This window comes from Schistocerca gregaria, chromosome 4, assembly GCF_023897955.1.
Source record: "Schistocerca gregaria isolate iqSchGreg1 chromosome 4, iqSchGreg1.2, whole genome shotgun sequence".
Taxonomy (NCBI): domain Eukaryota; kingdom Metazoa; phylum Arthropoda; class Insecta; order Orthoptera; family Acrididae; genus Schistocerca; species Schistocerca gregaria.
Genome location: NC_064923.1, coordinates 205,195,389 through 205,219,108, shown reverse-complemented (window position 1 = coordinate 205,219,108; position 23,720 = coordinate 205,195,389). Strand labels below are relative to the sequence as shown.

The following is a 23,720-nucleotide window of genomic DNA, read 5'->3' as shown; positions in this document are numbered from 1 at the left end:
CTGGTCTATCTGTAGCTACGTGTGTGTGCATGCAAACAAACAAATACTCTCTAACACTAATTTTCTATTGATATCTGAATATTTTATGTAAGTATGAACTGGCTTTATGTACATCAATGCACAATCATTCTCTTTAAGATAACACAGCCTTCATGTGAACAATCTTTACGTATTTCATATGCATAATAAGGCACAAGTCTCTGGCATTTATATGAAAGAATGTAGTACTTCTTTTAATAAATACTACCAAATTCATGTCGTCCGATACTTCTGGTGGACAGACAGTGAAAATTAAGTATGCAGGTGACATAAATTCGACAGTAATTATTACATGAAGACCTACATACTTTCATATAAATGACAAAAATTCCTATTTTATTAGGCATATGGACTACATAAGCACAGTTGACATGAGTATAGTGTCCTCTTAAAAGGAATAATTATGCACCGACACACTTTGTAGTGAACTATCGCTTAAAAATGGTGTAACAGATCAAAATGATGATTACAAATAAAATGGCTTAGTAATATTCCACATGAAAAATTTTGCCATTTCCAAAATATCACAGCTCAGTGGACATAAGTAAACAGAAAATAATTTGTTGGTATTGTTTTACAGGTTAACACTTCTAATCTTCTATCCACTACATGCTTCACATGTGAATGCAGTTCAAGTGATCACTATTTGCAACCTGACTGACAACCATTTGCAATAGAAAATCAGCAGATGTAATAAAATAGGTTGTCAATACCGATATTTACTGCCATCTGTCAGCATTTAACACTGAAAGTGCTTAAATATAATTTCCAGCTAGCTCTTTCAACATTCCATGAAAATTTTCTGTGGCATAACATCTCTTTCAGATGCTTAAAATGTATTAATTGAAAGTCTTTTCCTTAAAATAAAAAGTGATGCACAATAATTACCGGACAGTACACAATTAATCATTTACAGGTCAAAACTCACAATGATGTACCACAACGATGTGCGTGCTCCCCCCTGCCTCTCTCTCTCTCTCTCTCTCACACACACACACACACACACACACACACACACACACACTCACTCACTCACTCACTCACTCACTCACTCCATGTGCTATCTTTGTTGGAATCTCTAAGGAAAACTAAGTAACATAACAGCAGTAATTTGTCATTTAATCTGCCAGTATACTAATTGTTGCTGGCTTTTCATGTCAATGCAAGCATCATGCCTTACCTAACAGTAGGAAGATCTCGTACGCTTGATGTAATATCCTGTGCTTCCACAGTATATTTTTCAACGCACTGCAAAACATCCCAGAGCTCTTTCTTTGGTCCAAGGAGGCCCTGCGGAATTTATCACTGATAGAAACAGAGTGTCAAAATGAAGTTTTAAGCAGATTTTTCTATTCTAAGAGAAAATAAATCAGTAACTTCCTATACTTTGTGATAAACTGTGTCTAACTGTCAGAGTAGAACACTAATCACACATACTCTTCCAACTGACTCCTGCAGGCACAACACACATACTGAGAAACATTCAACAATTTAACCTACTCTTCTTCATATGTTTCAGTTTCACTCAAAATGTCTTCATAACCAAGACCGTTATGTAAGCAGAGCTCAGGCCTTTCACTCAAATCATAAAAAGATCATGATCCAATAATCACACTCATACTGCAGACTTTGGGAAAAAAAATTACAACCAAAGAAAATGACTCTAAACATGCAGAAAACTTTCAAATTAAAGAGAGATTTTATTCAGTTCAATTCCATACCTGACATGGCAACTTCTTGAAGGGCAATTGATCTCAACATTAACAGTTTGCAGGATATGAAGGAAATCATATAATCCCTTGAACTGTAAGTGACAAAATACAAATACTATCTTCAAGTTTTAGTCTTTCACACAGGAGAGAAGAAAAATGGCATCCTGACACGGTCATATAGGTGGTACTCTTACGTCTCTCTAGGAAAATAATGACATAGGCCTATATAGTTCTTTTTATGAAAAAAGAGACTTCTACTCTTCGATCCAACTGCTTCAGAAAATCACAGACCAAAAGACACACTTTTGAAACATGTTCTGCTAATGACACAAATCATACTGTTTGTGGCAGGGATGGAACTTTTAAAATCAAATCTCAATAATAAAACATTGTACATCTCTAACAAAACCATGATGCAGATACACTGTGTATACACTGTTTGGGTAGCACATGCACAATACGATTTATAACACTTTCAAGAAAGTCGTAGTATTTTTTGACATAGTTGCCCATTTAATGTTATGCGCCCAAAATAAAATCCTTCTGTAAGTAAATAATCACAGACAAAACTGCCTTATTGTCATCAACAATAAATGTTCATTTACAAATTTTGATGTTGTTTCACACTGATAAATGTCCTGACAGCATTTAATGTGCAAAAGTAAATTTTTGTGGATGACAATCAAGCAGCAGTTTTCCCTTAGTTTCTGCGACAACTCATAAACACAAAAAAAAACCAGTGTTGATTAAATAAACCATGAAAGTTTTCTCATTTTTTTTCCATTTTTCACAACTGTACTCATTAACAAATATATATATTGAGCAGTGTTGATATAATGGATTTTGTAAATCACAAAAATTTTGTATTTCTTGACCGCCAATATACTGTAAAGTAACAATACAATTATATTTCGGAGATTATATTTCGGAGCAATACTACAGCAAACAAAAATGTGGTGCCTCATAAATTTTCTAGGTAGTTTGTGACGTTTGTCAGTTATCATTTATCTTGGCACGCATTATAATGGGTAAATTTTGGGAAGCTTTTAAACACAATTTACACTAATTCATGGAGACTATGTTGTACAGTTCTGAGTTATCATTATCTAGTGATTGTATGAACAATTACTCATTTTGAATTTGCAGAAGTTGGTTTTGAGTTGGAGGCTCACATAGTCCAAACTGAATCCTTTTTTCATTAAATACCAAATATTCTGATACATGGTGACTGTTCCATAGAACTAGATGATTGGAGCTGTTAGTCCATGATATGAACCTGGCTTTGAACATAGAATATAGTAATGTTTGATTATCTATGATATTGCAACATGGAGCAAAATTGTGACAATAATGAAAGAGTTTTGGAAAAACCAGTGAGAGGTCAGGTGATGTGAATAGTTTAATAAAGTTGGAGACAGAGAGAGTATAAAAAGGGGGGGGGGGGGGGGGGGGGGAAGGTAATGGTCAAGGGAGCAGAGCTTTCAAGAAATATAACGGTGCATAAACTGAAAGAATGGATGCTTAAAAAAGGATCTGGAGTCACAGCTTAACTAGAAAACAGGCTAAAACAACTGTAAGTCGGGGAAAATAACTATATTAAAACTGAGAAACAGTGGATTCATAAGGAGTGGTTAGATCTGGATAAAGAAGATTATAGAATGGGGGGGAGGTTATCGACTGGGACTTGGAAAAATGTTTGTGAAGAATCAAAATGTGATCTGATGTGTTATTCATAATTTGACTTCATGTGACTTTCTTCTTCTTATTTTATTTTTGAAGGGGGAAAACTTAACTCAAATTAACTTTTGAACATTAAATGTCGTCAGCACACTTACCAATGTGAAATAATGTAAATATTACATAAACTAAAGTTTATTGTTGTGAATCAAGCAGTTTTCTCATATTTTCTGTCATTATTAATCCAAAAATGCAATATTGATTAAATTAACTCTCAATGTTTTCTTATATATTTTTTTTAATGTTCCAGAAACCTATTTATTACCAAATACACTAGTTGAATAATGTTCTTCAGCAGCAATTTACTGTAAAAATGTATTGTATTAATGAAATTTTGAGGCACTAACACAGATAACAAACAATGCAGTTCTCATAAATTTTCTGGTTAGTATGCAAAGTGTGTTAATTATCAGTTACCTCGTCCTGCATTACAATGCACTTTTAAATGAAATTTTGACTGATTAAAGTGGATTTTCCTGCATCTTTGTGTTATCATTATCTAGTGATGTATCAATATATGTTCATTTTGTATTAGTGGAAGCCGATTCTAGAGTTGGAGCATCAAATAGTTCAATTGCATCCTTTTATCACTGAATACTAAGTATTAAATTACAGGATAACTGGCAGTTAATTTGATATACATAAAATTTAACCTCTAGCTGTTCCCCTTTAACAGGTGAACAATAATCTGATGATTATGAAATCCTAACTCTGAAGTGTGATGAAGCAGCATGCACAACACTATTGAATATTAGAGTAACACTTATTTGGCTGTGATTTTCATATGCTAAGCTTGGAAATATAATATTGCTTGCAAAGTTGTTGTTGTTGTTGTTGTTGTCTTCAGTCCTGAGACTGGTTTGATGCAGCTCTCCATGCTACTCTATCCTGTGCAAGCTGCTTCATCTCCCAGTACCTACTGCAACCTACATCCTTCTGAATCTGCTTAGTGTACTCATCTCTCGGTCTCCCTCTACGATTTTTACCCTCCACGCTGCCCTCCAATGCTAAATTTGTGATCCCTTGATGCCTCACAACATGTCCTACCAACCGATCCCTTCTTCTAGTCAAGTAGTGCCACAAACTTCTCTTCTCCCCAATCCTATTCAATACCTCCTCATTAGTTACGTGATCTATCCACCTTATCTTCAGTATTCTTCTGTAGCACCACATTTCGAAAGCTTCTATTCTCTTCTTGTCCAGACTAGTTATCGTTCATGTTTCACTTCCATACATGGCTACACTCCAAACAAATACTTTCAGAAACGACTTCCTGATACATAAATCTATATTCGATGTTAACAAATTTCTCTTCTTCAGAAACGCTTTCCTTGCCATTGCCAGTCTACATTTTATATCCTCTCTACTTCGACCATCATCAGTTATTTTACTTCCTAAATAGCAAAACTCCTTTACTACTTTAAGTGCCTCATTTCCTACTCTAATTCCCTCAGCATCACCTGATTTAATTTGACTACATTCCATTATCCTCGTTTTGCTTTTGTTGATGTTCATCTTATATCCTCCTTTCAAGACACTGTCCATTCCGTTCAACTGCTCTTCCAAGTCCTTTGCCGTCTCTGACAGAATTACAATGTCATCGGCGAACCTCAAGGTTTTTACTTCTTCTCCATGAATTTTAATACCTACTCCGAATTTTTCTTTTGTTTCCTTTACAGCTTGCTCAATATACAGATTGAATAACATCGGGGAGAGGCTACAACCCTGTCTCACTCCTTTCCCAACCACTGCTTCCCTTTTATGCCCCTCGATTCTTATGACTGCCATCTGGTTTCTGTACAAATTGTAAATAGTCTTTCTCTCCCTGTATTTTACCCCTGCCACCTTTAGAATCTGAAAAAGAGTATTCCAGTCAACATTGTCAAAAGCTTTCTCTAAGTCTACAAATGCTAGAAACGTAGGTTTGCCTTTTCTTAATCTTTCTTCTAAGATTAGTCTTAAGGTCAGTATTGCCTCACGTGTTCCAACATTTCTACGAAATCCAAACTGATCCTCCCCAAGGTCCGCATCTACCAGTTTTTCCATTCGTCTGTAAAGAATTCGCGTTAGTATTTTGCAGCTGTGACTTATTAAACTGATAGTTCAGTAATTTTCACATCTGTCAGCACCTGCTTTCTTTGGGATTGGAATTATTATATTCTTCTTGAAGTCTGAGGGTATTTCGCCTGTCTCATACATTTTGCTCACCAGCTGGTAGAGTTTTGTCATGACTGGCTCTCCCAAGGCCGTCAGTAGTTCTAATGCAATGTTGTCTACGCCGGGGGCCTTGATTCGACTCAGGTCTTTCAGTGCTCTGTCAAACTCTTCACGCAGTATCGTATCTCCCATTTCGTCTTCATCTACATCCTCTTCCATTTCCATAATATTGTCCTCAAGTACATCGCCCTTGTATAAACCTTCTATATACTCCTTCCACCTTTCTGCCTTCTCTTCTTTGCTTAGAACTGGGTTGCCATCTGAGCTCTTGATATTCATACACGTGGTTCTCTTCTCTCCAAAGGTCTCTCTAATTTTCCTGTAGGCAGTATCTATCTTACCCCTAGTGAGATAAGCTTCTACATCCTTACATTTGTCTCTATCCATCGCTGTTTAGCCATTTTGCACTTCCTGTCGATCTCATTTTTGAGACGTTTGTATTCCTTTTTGCCTGCTTCATTTACTGCATTTTTATATTTTCTCCTTTCATCAATTAAATCCAATATTTCTTCTGTTACCCAAGGATTTCTAGCAGCCCTCGTCTTTGTACCTACTTTATCCTCTGCTGCCTTCACTACTACATCCCTCAGAGCTACCCATTCTTCTTCTACTGTATTTCTTTCCCCCATTCCTGTCAATTGTTCCCTTATGCGCTCCCTGAAACTTTGTACAACCTCTGGTTCTTTCAGTTTATCCAGGTCCCATCTCCTTAATTTCCCACATTTTTGCAGTTTCTTCAGTTTTAATCTACAGGTCATAACCAATAGATTGTGGTCAGAGTCCACATCTGCCCCTGGAAATGTCTTACAACTTAAAACCTGGTTCCTAAATCTCTGTCTTACCATTATATAATCTATCTGATACCTTTTAGTATCTCTCGGGTTCTTCCATGTATACAACCTTCTTTCATAATTCTTAAACCAAGTGTTAGCTATGATTAAATTGTGCTCTGTGCAAAATTCTACTAGGCGTCTTCCTCTTTCATTTCTTAGCCCCAATCCATATTCACCTACTATGTTTCCTTCTCTCCCTTTTCCTACACTCGAATTCCAGTCACCCATTAATATTAAATTTTCGTCTCCCTTCACTATCTGAATAAATTTTTTTATTTCATCGTACATTTCTTCAATTTCTTCGTCATCTGCAGAGCTAGTTGGCATATAAACTTGTACTACTGTAGTAGGTGTGGGCTTCGTATCTATCTTGGCCACAATAATGCGTTCACTATGCTGTTTGTAGTAGCTTACCCGCATTCCTATTTTCCTATTCATTATTAAACCTACTCCTGCATTACCCCTATTTGATTTTGTGTTTATAACCCTGTAGTCACCTGACCAGAAGTCTTGTTCCTCCTGCCACCGAACTTCACTAATTCCCAGTATATCTAACTTTAACCTATCCATTTCCCTTTTTAAATTTTCTAACCTACCTGCCAGATTAAGGGATCTGACATTCCACGCTCCGATCTGTAGAATGCCAGTTTTTTTTCTCCTGATAATGACATCCTCTTGAGTAGTCCCCGCCCGGAGATCCGAATGGGGGACTATTTGACCTCCGGAATATTTTACCCAAGAGGACGCCATCATCATTTAATCATACAGTAAAGCTGCATGTCCTCGGGAGAAATTACGGCTGTAGTTTCCCCTTGCTTTCAGCCGTTCGCAGTACCAGCACAGCAAGGCCGTTTTGGTTAATGTTGCAAGGCCAGATCAGTCAATCATCCATACTGTTGCCCCTGCAACTACTGAAAAGGCTGCTGCCCCTCTTCAGGAACCACATGTTTGTCTGGCCTCTCAACAGATACCCCTCCGTTGTGGTTGCACCTACGGTACGGCCATCTGTATCGCTGAGGCACGCAAGCCTCCCCACCAACGGCAAGGTCCATGGTTCATGGGGGGGCTTGCAAAGTATTGAACCAAAAATAAACATAGGAAGATAGTGTGATGCCACACAGTCAACTACCATTCAGAGATGTTCCACTTAAGAAGCAAAATTCAAAAGGAACTTACACTTCTGTGACTAAAAGCAGTCAAGTTGTGATGAATCTAATGATAAATTAGAGCAATGTTGCTGCTGTGTTTTTTAACTTGTGGACCAAAATTTACAATTTAAATTGAACTTTTTTACAGTACAATTTGATGGTGCTGACTTTCATTGAAGTTGGGTACTACTTTGTTCCATTTAACCCACACTACAGCTTCTTATTTGAGTCAACTTCACCTTGACACCTCTTGGTAGTGTGACAAAAACAGTTTACCAGTATACTTTCTTGATTTTGAGATGTGAAGTCAAGTTATTTACATCATAGTCCATATTTTGCAGCTATTATTGTATAATTTCATTAAACAAAATTTATAAGTTCTCTACCGCGCAGTTATAAGAACACTCGAAACATTAATTTCTACACTCCTGGAAATTGAAATAAGAACACCGTGAATTCATTGTCCCAGGAAGGGGAAACATAATTGACACATTCCTGGGGTCAGATACATCACATGATCACACTGACAGAACCACAGGCACATAGACACAGGCAACAGAGCATGCACAATGTCGGCACTAGTACAGTGTATATCCACCTTTCGCAGCAATGCAGGCTGCTATTCTCCCATGGAGACGATCGTAGAGATGCTGGATGTAGTATTGTGGAATGGCTTGCCATGCCATTTCCACCTGGCGCCTCAGTTGGACCAGCGTTCGTGCTGGACGTGCAGACCGCGTGAGACGACGCTTCATCCAGTCCCAAACATGCTCAATGGGGGACAGATCCGGAGATCTTGCTGGCCAGGGTAGTTGACTTACACCTTCTAGAGCACGTTGGGTGGCACGGGATACATGCGGACGTGCATTGTCCTGTTGGAACAGCAAGTTCCCTTGCCGGTCTAGGAATGGTAGAACGATGGGTTCGATGACGGTTTGGATGTACTGTGCACTATTCAGTGTCCCCTCGACGATCACCAGAGGTGTACGGCCAGTGTAGGAGATCGCTCCCCACACCATGATGCCGGGTGTTGGCCCTATGTGCCTCGGTCGTATGCAGTCCTGATTGTGGCGTTCACCTGCACGGCACCAAACACGCATACAACCATCATTGGCACCAAGGCAGAAGTGACTCTCATCGCTGAAGACGACACGTCTCCATTTGTCCCTCCATTCACGCCTGTCGCGACACCACTGGAGGCGGGCTGCAAGATGTTGGGGCGTGAGCGGAAGACGGCCTAACGGTGTTCGGGAGCGTAGCCCAGCTTCATGGAGACGGTTGCGAATGGTCCTCGCTGATACCCCAGGAGCAACAGTGTCCCTAATTTGCTGGGAAGTGGCGGTGCGGTCCCCTACGGCACTGCGTAGGATCCTACGGTCTTGGCGTGCATCCGTGCATCGCTGCGGTCCGGTCCCAGGTCAACGGGCACGTGCACCTTCTGCCGACCACTGGCGACAACATGGATGTACTGTGGAGACCTCACATCCCACGTGTTGAGCAATTCGGCGGTACGTCCACCCGGCCTCCCGCATGCCCACTATACGCCCTCGCTCGAAGTCCGTCAACTGCACATACGGCTCACGTCCACACTGTCGCGGCATGCTACCAGTGTTAAAGACTGCGATGGAGCTCCATATGCCACGGCAAACTGGCTGACATTGACGGCGGCGGTGCACAAATGCTGCGCAGCTAGCGCCATTCGATGGCCAACACTGCGGTTCCTGGTGTGTCCGCAGTGCCGTGCGTGTGATCTTTGCTTGTACAGCCCTCTCGCAGTGTCGAGCTAGTATGGTGGGTCTGACACACCGGTGTCAATGTGTTCTTTTTTTCCATTTCCAGGAGTGTATATTCAGAAAGCAGGCATACAGTGCAAATTTTTGAGGTATAAATGATATTCTGTACATTTAGATATAGAGCTTTTAATACTGAAAACACTTTAAAACAAAAAGTGAGGCCTGGTTTTGAAAGTCACACACTTCATCCAACCCTTCACCTATTCTTAAGCATTAAGTTACCTGTCTTTTTACTATTAATAAGAAGGATCTTTTTTTATCACCTTTAAATAATTCTTATGCATGGGTCGTTTCAAAAGTCCTGTACACTGCACATGCGTGGCCATTACGGTGTCATGATCAAGTTGAAATTCATGTCTGTTGTGAATGAGCCTTTAGGCATGATGTCGTATATGCATTTGCTGGTTCACGTGGCTGTGCCATGAATAATTCAGTTTCAAACTGGAAGCTGAAACCGAATCAAGTCAGATTACATTTCTACATCAAAATCGGATCCCTAAATGTAAAGAACCCAACAGAATTTTACAATGCTTAGACAGCGGGCTTAGAGAGAGGTGTATGGAAATAGTGTATTGGATCATAGCCCAGCATCATGGTGGTCTGCTTGCTTTTGTGAAGGTCGGGTGTGCACTGAGGGCAACTCAAGCAGTGGAAGGCATCAACTGCAACAGAGTACATCTCTTAGATTATTGTTAATGATGTTTTGGGAGGTAATGAATGAAAATATGATTGGTGAAACTTCCAGAGAGGTGACCCGAGGAAGCAGACAGCGCAACAATGAAGGTGCCCTATCCGGAATTCAGAATTTGCCAAAACATTGGAAAGCTGTCACTAACAAGACTGCAGATAATATTGAAGGCCTGTGAAGTTCCGAAATAACCTTCGTAATCTGGGAAACGTTAACAGTTAATTCCCTGTTGTGTTAAATTTAAATGTATCTTTATATTATTATTCCTTATTCTTCTAAAATCATACTTTTCTTGCTAAATTGATTCTGCTGCTATTGTGATACTAGGCTTTTGTTTCTATTCTGAGCATTTAACATTTCACCACCAATGGTAACATTTAAGTGGATCTCATGCATGAGTCAGTCTTGCAGTATTACACATAATAATTATCACATTTTCCAATAGTGTTTTGGTAAGATTACATAAGTAACAAAGCCACCAAGTCACAGCTCCCAAAGGATCCTTGATTATTTTTAAATCTATAACATCCTGTATTTCAAATTATTCTACATTTTACATTCAGATAGAATAAAGACAGTTATAAAAAAAAATCCTGCTTAAAATCAAACAATGGAACTCCAGACTGGAATGTCAACAATGAAAGGAAAATAATAGATTAATACACACCATAAAGATGACATGTTGAGATGCAGAAAGGCACAAGAAAGACTGTTACACATTAGCATTTGGCCAAAGTCTTCTTCAGAAAAGGAAACACAAACACATTCGCTCACACTAGGGTCATTCCATGCCAAATGGTCTAGGAGCTCCCACATGACCCTCATGGTTTTTGATGAAGTTTTGTATGAACATTAGCACATGTTCTCAATGAACACTGGTAAAGCTTAAGTTTCAGAAATTCAATACTTTCGGAGACACAGTCACTTGTTTAAGACCATAGCACAGCTTTCTATAGGGCGTCCTTGAATTTTCAGCAACTTTGAGAAGAGAAATCTCAAAGTATTTGCATGAAAGAAACAAAAGTTGGCCATCTTACACAACTTTTAGAGCTCTTTAAAGTAAAATATCAATAAAATGATTTCTGAGCAATTTTCATATAGATAATTTGAAGCAAAGTTGGGCGAAAAAATAGCTGTTTAAAAAAAAATGCTAACTTTAGTTAGCATTACTTCCTCATTAGTTACGTGATCTACCCATCTAATCTTCAGCATTCTTCTGTAGCACCACATTTCGAAAGCTTCTATTCTCTTCTTGTCCAAACTATTTATCGTCCATGTTTCACTACCATACATGGCTACACTCCATACCCATTCTTGTTCTATATTTCTTTCCCCCATTCCTGTCAATTGTTCCCTTATGCTCTCCCTGAAACTCTGTACAACCCCTGGTTCTATCAGCTTATCCAGATCCCATGTCCTCAAATTCCCACCTTTTTGCAGTTTCTTCAGTTTTAACCTACTGGTCATAACCAATAGATTGTGGTCAGAATCCACATCTGCCCCTGGAAATGTCTTACAATTTAAAACCTGGTTCCTAAATCTCTGTCTTACCATTATATAATCTATCTGAAACCTGTCGGTATCTCCAGGCTTCTTCCATGTATACAACCTTCTTTCATGATTCTTGAACCAAGTGTTAGCTATGATTAAATTGTGCTCTGTGCAAAATTCTACCAGGCAGCTTCATCTTTCATTTCTTACTCCCAATCCATATTCACCTACTACGTTTCCTTCCCTCCCTTTTCCTACTGCTGAATTCCAGTCACCTATGACTATTAAATTTTCATCTCCCTTCACTATCTGAATAGTTTCTTTTATTTCATCATACATTTCTTCAACTTCTTCGTCATCTGCAGAGCTAGTTGGCATATAAACTTTTACTACTGTAGTAGGTGTGGGCTTCATATCTAGCATATAAGGCCCTAATAAGTAGCATCATCAAAGAGGCGTATTGGAAGTTTGAACACATTTTCCTGGCACTCAAATTATACCTGAAATCTTTTATTTTGCCTTATACATGTTTATTAATGTCTGGGATAAGTGAAATAAGAAGTCTTGATGAATAGGACCTAGCTTAAGTCCGAATAGCAAAAGAATAAAAATAGAGACAATGTTATTTCTTAATTGTCACCCCCCCCTCCTCTCTCTCTCTCTCTCTCTCTCTCTCTCTCTCTCTCTCTCTCTCTCTCTCTCTCACTCACTGACAATTATTGTTAAGAATGAATGTAAATCATAAAATTTATTTGCATAATCATCTAATTATTAGTTGCCTGTTTAATAAACAACACCAGCTTACTGATGGAAAAGAAGTGTGTAAATGATTTGCTATGGTCCATGGTGGCTTAACCATTACTAGTTTCATTTCACCTGAGAAAACCAGCATTCCCAATGCCATAGGGGCCACGCCCAATAGCTTAGCAACAGCCCCGGGTGGGTTTCTTTACCACAGGATCCCAAGCCTGATAAGGGTTTCTTTACCCAGGTTCCCAAGCATGATAGTAAAATTACTTAAGTGCCCTGTGTAAAATTAGAAGGCACTCTTGGGTTCCTTAGATTGCTTCCTCTAACCTATTTCAATTTTTGATATGCTACATTAATTTTCTGATGAATAGCAACAGGAATGGTGTACTGCCGGCCAGATGAATTTAATGATGGAGCTGGAATAACTGCAATAATGTGGTGTTCCGTAACCCAGCACTTGTCACCTCTTGGTGGCCAATAAAATGAATTTGCTGGGCCATGTGGGTGCATAAAGTTTATTAATGCATCCCTTTGCTCTGTGGAGGTCTCACAGATATTCCCAGTCCACCACACGTTTTCATAGATGCATGCAACATATTGTCCTGGTTGGAGAGCAGACATTAATATGCCTCCTTCATTACTGTGACCCATTTTAGCTAGAACAGATGAACACTCATTTGAAACTCTGCTGACCTGAATTTTCTCTAGTGCCTGCTACAGTTTGTCCAAGTTAAAACCTATCTTCTTGTGACACAATATTTTTTTTCAATTTTATCTTCACAGACGAAAACAAATTTAATTCCATTGATGTTTTCAGAGCAGAAGTGAAACAGATCTAGGGGAGTAAGAATTTGTCCATTAAGTGGCCATTGCAAGCTTGCTCTTGCTGCTAACCGCTTTGTTGTACCTCCAATCCCATCACAAGGTGAATTCCCGTGACTAATAGCAAAAAAATTCCATTCGGCTGTCATTCCAAAATCACTCTTATGATAGCACAAATTTAGGAAATTCTTGAAATTTTTATATTGAGCACTGGAGCCATCACTGAAATAATGAATGTGGGATATCTGTGCAAACCGTGCTTTTATATATTTGATGAGATCCTTGATAAAAACGTGAACTGTAATAGTGTCATGCCACAATCAGTCACTGATAATGCAAAATCTTAAAGATTCTACTTTCTCATTTGACGAAAGTAGATAACAAATGGATGAATTGTTGCTTGACTATTGTCCCAGTGGAAGCCTTGCACAGCATCCTGAATGATAAAAGAATAATTTTCTGCAAAATCCATTAGGACAACAAGCTCTTCGTCTTTCAGATGACATTTAAGGCCTTTAAGATGCAAGTTTTGATGCTTGGCAATGTAATGATGGCATGACAGACTCCATATTTTATTTTTTACATCTTCAATAAATTCATCCACTACTATTTGCTTCATATCCAGTATGGCCCGATAGGTATGTATCCATTGCTTAAACACAATAACTTCCTGTGGCTCATGATCTAGGGAATAGCTGGCAATGCAGATGCTATAGCTTCATGCCCAGGACACCTTTCACAGTGATGTAGCATGCACTGTTTAGAGTTCAAACTGCAAACTGCCTTGCTGAGAATCTCCTTATAATTTTCACGTATACCAGCTCCACTAAGCATAATCTTAACATTTTGGTGAATTACAAAGATGTAAACTGCAAGCATTCCAGCTGATCCTACAGTTACACACCATTTGGGTCTAAGTTCACAAAACTTTGAGAACCTTATTTCTGGACAATTTATATTCTTATAGATAACGTACATTTCCCGTAAATTGCAATGTAACAATCTTTTCTGCATGTATGTCTTTCTATCAAAATTCTAACTCAAAACTATCTTTTTTTCCAGGGCACACCCTACTATTCTCATCATCTTCAAAAAAATTTTGCTCTCTACTAGGAACTTCTGCTGGTAATTTCCTGCTTTGCCTAATTTCGGGAAGTGCCAGAATGCCCTTCTCTGCCTTAAGCTTCTGAGCATTCTTCACCATTCTTTCGGACACGCCGAACTGAGCTGCTGTTTGTCTGACTGTCCAACCAGGTGCCAAGGTTAAAATTTGCATCTGTTCTTTATGAATTGCATTCTGCATCTTCGTTTTCAGTTCAGTCAGTAAATGTGCTTAGTCGGCACAGTTTCCACATTCCTTAATTTCACTAGCATCTTCAATTTGTCGGTTTACTCCAATTGCATTTACAATTCTGTTTTTATCACATTTTGAGCCTTTTGAATTTTCTTCTTCACATATTGGGGTTTATCTCTGTAGCTTACTGTTCTCTTCTGGGGTGAAATACCGATAGACAATAAGCTACTATTTAATTATTCTTTTGGTGTAAAGTCCTCATCAGAATGTGATGATGAGGCTGATAAAGCTTCGTCTTAGTGTTTATTTAAGGTAGTCCTGCAAGCTGGACAAATTTTCTGACCTGGCTTAATGTTATTAACAAGCTACTTCTTCCACATATCAGAAGCCTTATTAGCTGTCTCAGTATCAAGAGTGCGAACTCCTGCCTTAACATTATAATTCACCTTCCCAAAGGGATTGAAGCATATATATATTTTTTTAACCTCTCATATTGTGTCAATAACAGGGCTTCATGGTGTAGGCAAACTTGAGAGGTATTGTCCCAGTTTGCTTCAGAACGTCAGACCAACAACTCTTTTTTTCTCATCACTAAAATCCGAAAACCATTTTAAAGCATCTGTTTTCGCAAAGAAAGTGACATGACACTTTGTTCCACTATCTCCTTGCCCAACTGAGCAGGAAGGTATGCTGTCCCTTCTGCATCCATCACTAATCAGTAACTAAATAATGTATTTGGCCTCTAAGTGAAAATTATAATCTGCTTAAATTTCAGATAAATGCTTCAATTTCAGATAAATTGCAACTGAATGAAATTATACACGATGTATAGTACCAATGAAAAAATCTAATAAGAGATATATGCTATAAAAGACACAATCAAAACATTTTTTGTAAATTAAATTACAAACTTTGATGGTCTTACGAATCACTTAACAAGCCACACTCAGTCAAGAGAACCCAATCACTATGCTGTAAACACACCACTGAAATTCTGATTGTTCAAACAAGGCTCACAATAATGAAACAATCTGTTAAAGTAATTGTTGGCATTATATTTTCTATAAACAGTGATATTGAGAATTTTCTCAGAGAAACTAGTGGTTATATACTTACCAAGGTAGTAGGCTACATTTAAGTGTGGTTAAATACAAAATTAAAACTCTTAGATGTTTAACCAACCAATTTCACACGTTTCCCTAATAACTTTAAGACAAAAATTCACAGGTTACAACACCTAGGTATTACAATCTCAGTAATATTGGTTGAAAAATTTACATCACTTGATGCATGATTCAAGCAAACCAATTCTTTTTTGGAAAAATGTTTTATACAATTGAATCCAAAAAAATAGGTCTTCATTTTCCACTTGTAAATATTTACAATTTTGAGAAGTACAAAAAATATAAAGATATTCTTCATTGTATTCTTTATGATCTCTTCTTTTTTTTACACAAATGAGAAGAGTTATATGCAGATGAACACTTACGATAAAAGCAGAAGGGCTACTTGTCGTAGTTTTCATTTTTTTCTGACAGTCTCATTGCCTATTTGCCAGATCATCTTATTTCAATTATTCATGGCACTAATAAACATTTATTAGGCATAATAAAAGGTTCACGTATAATTTGAGTGCCAGAAAAATGTGTTCAAACTTCCAGTGCGCCTCTTTGATGATGTTACTTTTTAGGGCCTTATATGCTTGCATTGCAAAACCAAATCCACTTCTCTAGATAGTTTAGAATATGCTCTTTCTAATGACCATAGTTCAAAAGAGTTCGGAGAAAACACTTTTTTTGAAAAATTTGACTAAAAACACCCATTTTTAGCACTTTTTGAAAAATCATCAACTTCACCCAAGATTTGTGAAATAATGGTAAGCAATAGGAGAATGAAATTTTTTATTCTAAGACCTTGTGCTGGCGAGTTATGGTGTGCAAAGTTTCATGTACATCCCACAATTACTTTTGGAAATATAAAAAACTAAAGTTAGCATTTTTTTTAAACAGCTATTTTAATGCCCAACTTTGCTTCAAATTATCTATATGAAAATTGCTCAGAAATCCTTTTCTTAATATTTTACTTTAAAGAGCTCTAAAAGTTGTATAAGATGGCCAAGTTCTGTTTCTTTCATGCAAATACTTAGAGATATCTCATCTCAAAGTTGCTGAAAATTCAAGGATGCACTATTGGAAGCTGTGCTATGGTTTCAAACAAGTGACTATATCTCTGCAAGTATTGAATTTCTGAAACTGAAGCTATACCAGTGTTCATTGAGAACATGTGTGGATGTTCATACAAAATTTCATCAAAATCCATGATGGTCATGTGGGAAAACATTTCTCGATATTAGACCACTTGGCACGGAATGGCCCACAAGCAAGCACACCTTAATGCACACGACTGCTATCCCCAGCAACTCAGAATGGCTTACTGTGCTTGTCTGCAAGTTTAAGTGTCATCCTTAAACTGAGTAGTAATCTAACCTTTTCCTCTCATTGTTAAATCACCCACTTACAAATGCAAGCAAAGTTGAACATGAGGGAAATTATTATACAGCATTATTCTAAAATAACATGTCAGTCCAAGGCTATCAAAATGAAATATCAGCAGTATGGGGGAATTATCTCCTGGTACCCATATCAACTTTTTCTATACCACTATTCACTGCTGAGTGTTCCTTACTGCAAGCAATAGTGATAATTCTAAGTTTTGATCCTGGCATGCTGTTTGATGTAATGTCTGCCACACAGTCACAAAATATATTAAAAACTTGTTTTAATCCTACAGCAAAAATTCACAATTTAAGATGTTTTGCGAAAAATACAACAGCTACCTGCAAACATTTACCTTGGGAGAAAATAATAATGCTGACAAATAGTTTATAACATACTTTATCAGAAAGTATTGCTTTTGGAAACGTTAGTTCCTCCCTAAGGGAAGACAGAGGGATAGGTCAGAAAAGGTTACAATGTAGAGGTAAGTCACTCAGACTCTAGGCTGATGTAAATAAAATAGAAAGAAACTTCCACATGGGAAAAAAATATAAAAAACAAAGATTCCAAGACTTACCAAGCGGGAAAGCACCGGCAGACAGGCACAATGAACAAAACACACAAACACACACACAGAATTACTAGCTTTCGCAATCGATGGTTGCTTCTTCAGGAAGGAGAGGGAAAGACGAAAGGATGTGGGTTTTAAAGGAGAGGGTAAGGAGTCATTCCAATCCCGGGAGCAGAAAGTCTTCCCTTAGGGGAAAAAAAAAGGACAGGTGTACACTCGCGCGCACACACACACACATATCCATCCGCACATACACAGACACAAGCAGACATATTTAAAGGCAAAGAGTAAGGGCAGAGATGTCAGTCAAGGCGGAAGTACAGAGGCAAAGAAGTTGTTGAAAGACAGGTGAGGTATGAGCAGCAGCAACTTGAAATTAGCGGAGGTTGGGGCCTGGCGGATATCGAGAAGAGAGGATATACTGAAGGGTGAGTTCCCATCTCCGGAGTTCGGATAGGTTGGTGTTGGTGGGAAGTATCCAGATAACTCGGACGGTGTAACACTGTGCCAAGATGTGCTGAAGTGCCCCACTTGTGACAGAATACTTCCCGGGACTGGATCAGAGCTTGAATGTGGCTCTCCAGCAGGGATACGACTTCCTAAAATCCTACCCCGAAATGAGATCCATCCTTCATGAAATCCTCCCCACTCCACCAAGAGTGTCTTTTCGCCGTCCACCTAACCTTCGTAACCTCTTGGTTCATCCCTATGAAATCCCCAAACCACCTTCCCTACCCTCTGGCTCCTACCCTTGCAACTTCCCCCGGTGTAAAACCTGTCCTATGCACCCTCCCACCACCACCTACTCCAGTCCTGTAACCCGGAAGGTGTACACGATCAAAGGGAGAGCCACGTGTGAAAGCACCCACAATTTACCAACTGACTTGCCTGCACTGTGACGCTCTCTATGTGGGAATGACCAGCAACAAACTGTCCATTCGCATGAATGGACACAGGCAGACAGTGTTTGTTGGTAATGAGGATCACCCTGTGGCTAAACATGCCTTGGTGCACGGTTAGCACATCTTGGCACAGTGTTACGCCATCCGAGTTATCTGGATACTTCCCACCAACACCAACCTATCCGAACTCCGGAGATGGGAACTCGCCCTTCAGTATATCCTCTCTTCTCGATATCCGCCAGGCCCCAACCTCCGCTAATTTCAAGTTGCCGCCGCTCATACCTCACCTGTCTTTCAACAACTTCTTTGCCTCTGTACTTCCGCCTGAACAGACATCTCTGCCCTTACTCTTTGCCTTTAAATATGTCTGCTTGTGTCTGTGTATGTGCGGATAGGTGTGTGTGTGTGTGTGTGTGTGTGTGTGTGTGTGTGTGTGTGTGTGTAAAGAAAGTTTCCGGTGTGCCTAATTCCAGAAGTTTTATTTATTTGATTATGACTGGCACCTCGAGTTTCCACATTTGCGAAAGTTGTCCTCTCTTAGATCTTCCCCCAGAAATGTCGTTGCTAATGGGCAGAGAATGCCTTTGGTAGGTAAGGTACGAGTGAGCCTGTCGATTCCTGTTTTTTTCTGGCCGGTGAAATTGTTAGTTGTGAAAAAATTATCTGTCACCATATTGTTTGGAAGTAATTTTATCCAGCAATACTTCCGCCTTGACTGACATCTCTGCCCTTACTCTTTGCCTTTAAATATGTCTGCTTGTGTCTGTGTATGTGCGGATGGATATGTGTGTGTGTGTGCGAGCGAGTGTACACCTGTCCTTTTTTTCCCCCTAAGGGAAGTCTTTCCACTCCCGCGATTGGAATGACTCCTTACCCTCTCCCTTAAAACCCACATCCTTTCGTCTTTCCTCTCCTTCCTGAAGTAGCAACCATCGGTTGCGAAAGCTAGTAATTCTGTGTGTGTGTTTTGTTCATTGTGCCTGTCTGCCGGCGCTTTCCCCCTTGGTAAGTCTTGGAATCTTTGTTTTTAATATATTAGACCCTAGGCTGAGGTGGACCCATCTGTTGTGGCTGATGTCTCTCTATGTTTTTCTCTTCTTAGTTCTCATAACAGGTATCACCCTAAATTTGGGGCCTCACTGAAGTGCCCCTGCTTTTTAATTTTGTCTCTTTTTCCTCCCCAAGGGAAAAATAGTCATTATGGTTGTTATGATAGTTGTATAGTTGTTTCTATTTTCATGTGTGCCTGTCAGCAGTACTTTACATACTTATTTGTTTTTTGACTGCTGAAGGTATGTATTGGCCAGGCATTCAGTACACACTCACTCTCTCTCTCTCTCTCTCTCTCTCTCTCTCTCTCTCTCTCTCTCTCTCTCGAGATAAATGACTACTGTATTTATATGCCCCTGTTCAAGCCTTAATTTGTCTATTTTTGTCTCTGTGGTCGTTATGTATTATGTATGTTAGTGGCAGTAAAATTGTTCTGCAGTAGAGATCAGAAATGATCTCCACATACTACTATTAAACTCATCAGCGAATCATGTGACATCACCTCTGAACACTCAGTCTCTATGTGCCTGATTGATTAGTTAGAGTGAATATCATTCTGTTTGTAAATGCGTTTATAAAGACAAAATTTTTTTGGGGGACTGCTGTAAATTTATTTTCATATTTAATATCTGTTTAGAGAATTTCTAAGAAGTACGTTGACATATACATCCTTTCGAGGATACTGAGTCTGCAATGACAGTACCAGAAAATTTGACATGAGAACAAAGTGCAGTCCCTCAATTGTGATTAATTATTAAAATACACTATAGAAATGAATGATAACCTAAACAACTAGCTGTTACCTCATAAACACCTGTTCTCAGGACCAAATAAATACAGAAATAGTGCAACACATATGTTTTCTCATAGTGTGGGTGGAATGAACAAGAATACAAACACTTTGTTTGCACTGGACAGAATGTGTACATTTTTCATCTGAAGCATGGAACTTATTTCAGGTATCACCCCTTCTCTTACTGAACACATTTGCAATTTTGTACTTTGCATAAATTAATTTTCATCTTACACCCTCCACAGCTTCGTTGAAGGTCATCTAATCATTACAATCTGTCATTCTGCCTTGTCAGTGCTACTTTACAGCAGGAAGAGTGTGTGTTTATCTTCTGTACAAGTAGTAAGTAATGACTACCCGTACACTCCTGCACACTTCAGTAAGAGCCAACTAGTCAATGATCATGAAGCGATCACAGCGGCACAGTTCTCAGACTCCTCATATTTGCAGAGCTTCTGTGAGAACCAAAGCTCATTAGCACTGATTTAACAGCATCGTCTTGATTTGTGACTTACGTAATCTGAACATTAAAGTTTTAATCACTCTGTTTCTGATCTCTAGGCAGCAGTCAGTTGCAAATGATAGTACTCTAAACTTTCTTGATAATGTTTCAAAAAAAGAATGTTTTCTTTCTCCGGGATTCCCATGCACATTCTCACAGCATTTCCATAATACTCTAGTGTTGATCAAACCTACCAGTAACAAATCTTCCTTTAATCCGACCGGGAGGGGACACGAAACACTAGAACATTGTTCAAGTATGGGTCACACATATGCTCTATAAACAGTCCCCTTTATAGAGAAGCTAAACTTTCCTCCCAATAAACTAAAATCAACCAGTCGCCTTCCTCACAACCGACCTTGTGTGCTCATACCATTTCCTACCACTCTGCAATGTTTTGCCTCGATATTTAGCCAACATGATAGTTTCAAGCAGCACACCACTGATACTGTATTAGAACATCACAAGATAGTTTTTCCTACTAATCGGCATTAGCTCATATTTTTCCACATTTGCAGTATACAGCAAGCTGTCATTTACCAGCCAAAGAGAAATTTTGCCTCAGTCATTCTATATCCTGCTACAGCCACCCAACACTAACACTTTCCCATTCACTACAGCTTCATCGGCAAACAGTCACAGTTTGTTGCTCCCATACCTGTCAGATTTTTTATGCATACAGATAACAAGAGTGGTTCTATCATACTTACCAGTGGCACTTCTAATAATACCATTATCTCTGATGACAACATAACACGCTATAACACTTTAAAAGTCTTCAAGACATTCTCATATCTGAGAACCTAGCCTATATGCTTGGACCTTCGGTAACAGCCAGCACTGGGCCTCTGAGCCAATTGCTATCCAGAAATCTAGGAATATCTCATCCCCCCATGGCCCTTCATTCACGGTTTGCAGTATATCATGCCACAAAAAGGCAAGTTGAGTTTCCCATGAGTGATGCTTTCTAAATCCGTATTGTTTTTCAGACAGAAGCTTTTCTGCCTCTAGGAAATTTATTATGCTCAAACTTAGAATAAGCTTAAGAATTCTACAGCAAAACCAACATTCAGCATACTGGTCCATAATTTTTTGTGCCGATTCTTTCATCCTTCTTAAATTCTGGAGTCACTTCACTTTTTCCCAGTCACTTGTGGCTTTCCACTAGGTAAGACACTTGCAATGAATGCAAGCTAAGTAAGGGAGCCAATGCTAAGAAGTACTTTCTGTAAAATAGCATTGGGATTCCATTCAGACATGTCAACTTATCTGTTTTCAACCCTTTCATTTGCTTGTCAATGCTAAGGTCCTCCATACAGGAGTCCGTGATAGTCCTGTCTGTATGACCTTCCTGCTTGAATGATGTTCTAAATGCGAGCTTTCCTTTTATTGTATCCTACTGCCACGTCAGAAATGTCCAGAAGTGATTCAACAGGGGGCTTTGATATGCTTCATGGTTTTACATAAGGTCATATTGAGGAAAAAAATGCCAGAACCAAAATGGATAGCAAACGAAAAATAATTAAAACTGTGAAACTTAAAAATCCTTCTTGATGATAATATGCTTCCATAATATGAATCACGTTCAGTACAGCCACAGACAGCCTTAAACAATAAACATCCAAATCTGTGTTCGTTTACTTTATGCATTTCCATAAAATAGACTCATGACAGCCCTTAAGATGAATAAATATGTATGGCACAAAAATTTGAAACTCAAAAAGGTATGAATATCAGACTCCCAACTTACAGTGCAAAATGCAGAACAAATGAAAATATCTGAAATGGTAAGGGCAATTGCAAAATAAATGGCAGAATTTCTACATTAAATGACCAAGTATATAACACACAAAGAAAAAACATTCACAACCAAACAAAATAGCAAGTCTCTATCTGTGTAGTGTAAACCTCAATCATACACATCAGTACTAGCACATTTTGAGGAAATCAAAATGATTTTGAGTTTCAAAACTTATTTGTCAAGCCTTTCAAATCACACATAAAACTTATAAAAATGTTTTTCAAATTTCAAGGTACTTCTGACACTGAGGGTACCAGCCAGGGAGCAAAAATACACAGTGCTTGACTTGTGACAGTACCCATCCTCTCCGTACAGTACCTCTGACGATAAAAATCAGAACCACGCATTTTGGGACGTGCTATGATAGACCTTTATATTTTTCCAATATAAATATTGTATTGGCATTTCAAAAATGCGCAGAAAAACTTTAAAATAATGTTTGATAAAGTCTAAATTTCAAAAAACAATCCAGCCCCACCCCAGAAGGTCACAGTACTGTAAACAACACTCTCTCTCTCTCTCTCTCTCTCTCTCTCTCTCTCTCTCTCTCTCTCTCTATATATATATATATATATATATATATATATATATATATATATATAACAGAAAGAAACTTCCACATGGGAAAAATATATTAAAAACAAAGATTCCAAGACTTACCAAGCGGGAAAGCGCCGGCAGACAGGCACATGAACAAAACACACAAACACACACACACAGAATTACGAGCTTTCGCAACTGGCAGTTGCTTCGTCAGGAAAGAGGGAGGGAGAGGGAAAAATGAAAGGATGTGGGTTTTAAGGGAGAGGGTAAGGAGTCATTCCAATCCCGGGAGCGGAAAGACTTCCCTTAGGGGAAAAAAAGGACAGGTGTACACTCGCACACACACACACACACACACACACACACACACACACACACACACACACACGCACACACACACGCACATATCCCTAGTAATGCCAAATGTCAGACAAGCCTGAGTAAATAAAATATGGGAGCGTAATCTGGCTAGGGTGAAGGCATGTTTGCGGAGGGAATGTAAATAAAATTTAATGGGGTCGTTGTAGGGATGTTGTGAG

At 38.8% G+C, this 23,720-nt stretch overlaps 1 protein-coding gene across 3 annotated transcripts in view; it reads right to left on the bottom strand.

Annotated features, from left to right (window-relative positions):
• Positions 1 to 23,720, bottom strand: part of LOC126365775 (RUN and FYVE domain-containing protein 2) — a 166,847-nt gene that overhangs the window by 130,944 nt on the left and 12,183 nt on the right. For all 3 annotated transcript variants that reach the window (XM_050008299.1, XM_050008301.1, XM_050008300.1), the window contains one exon: positions 1,220 to 1,329. In XM_050008299.1, coding sequence (XP_049864256.1) covers positions 1,220 to 1,329 — 110 coding nt within the window. The remainder of the gene's footprint in view (positions 1 to 1,219; positions 1,330 to 23,720) is intronic.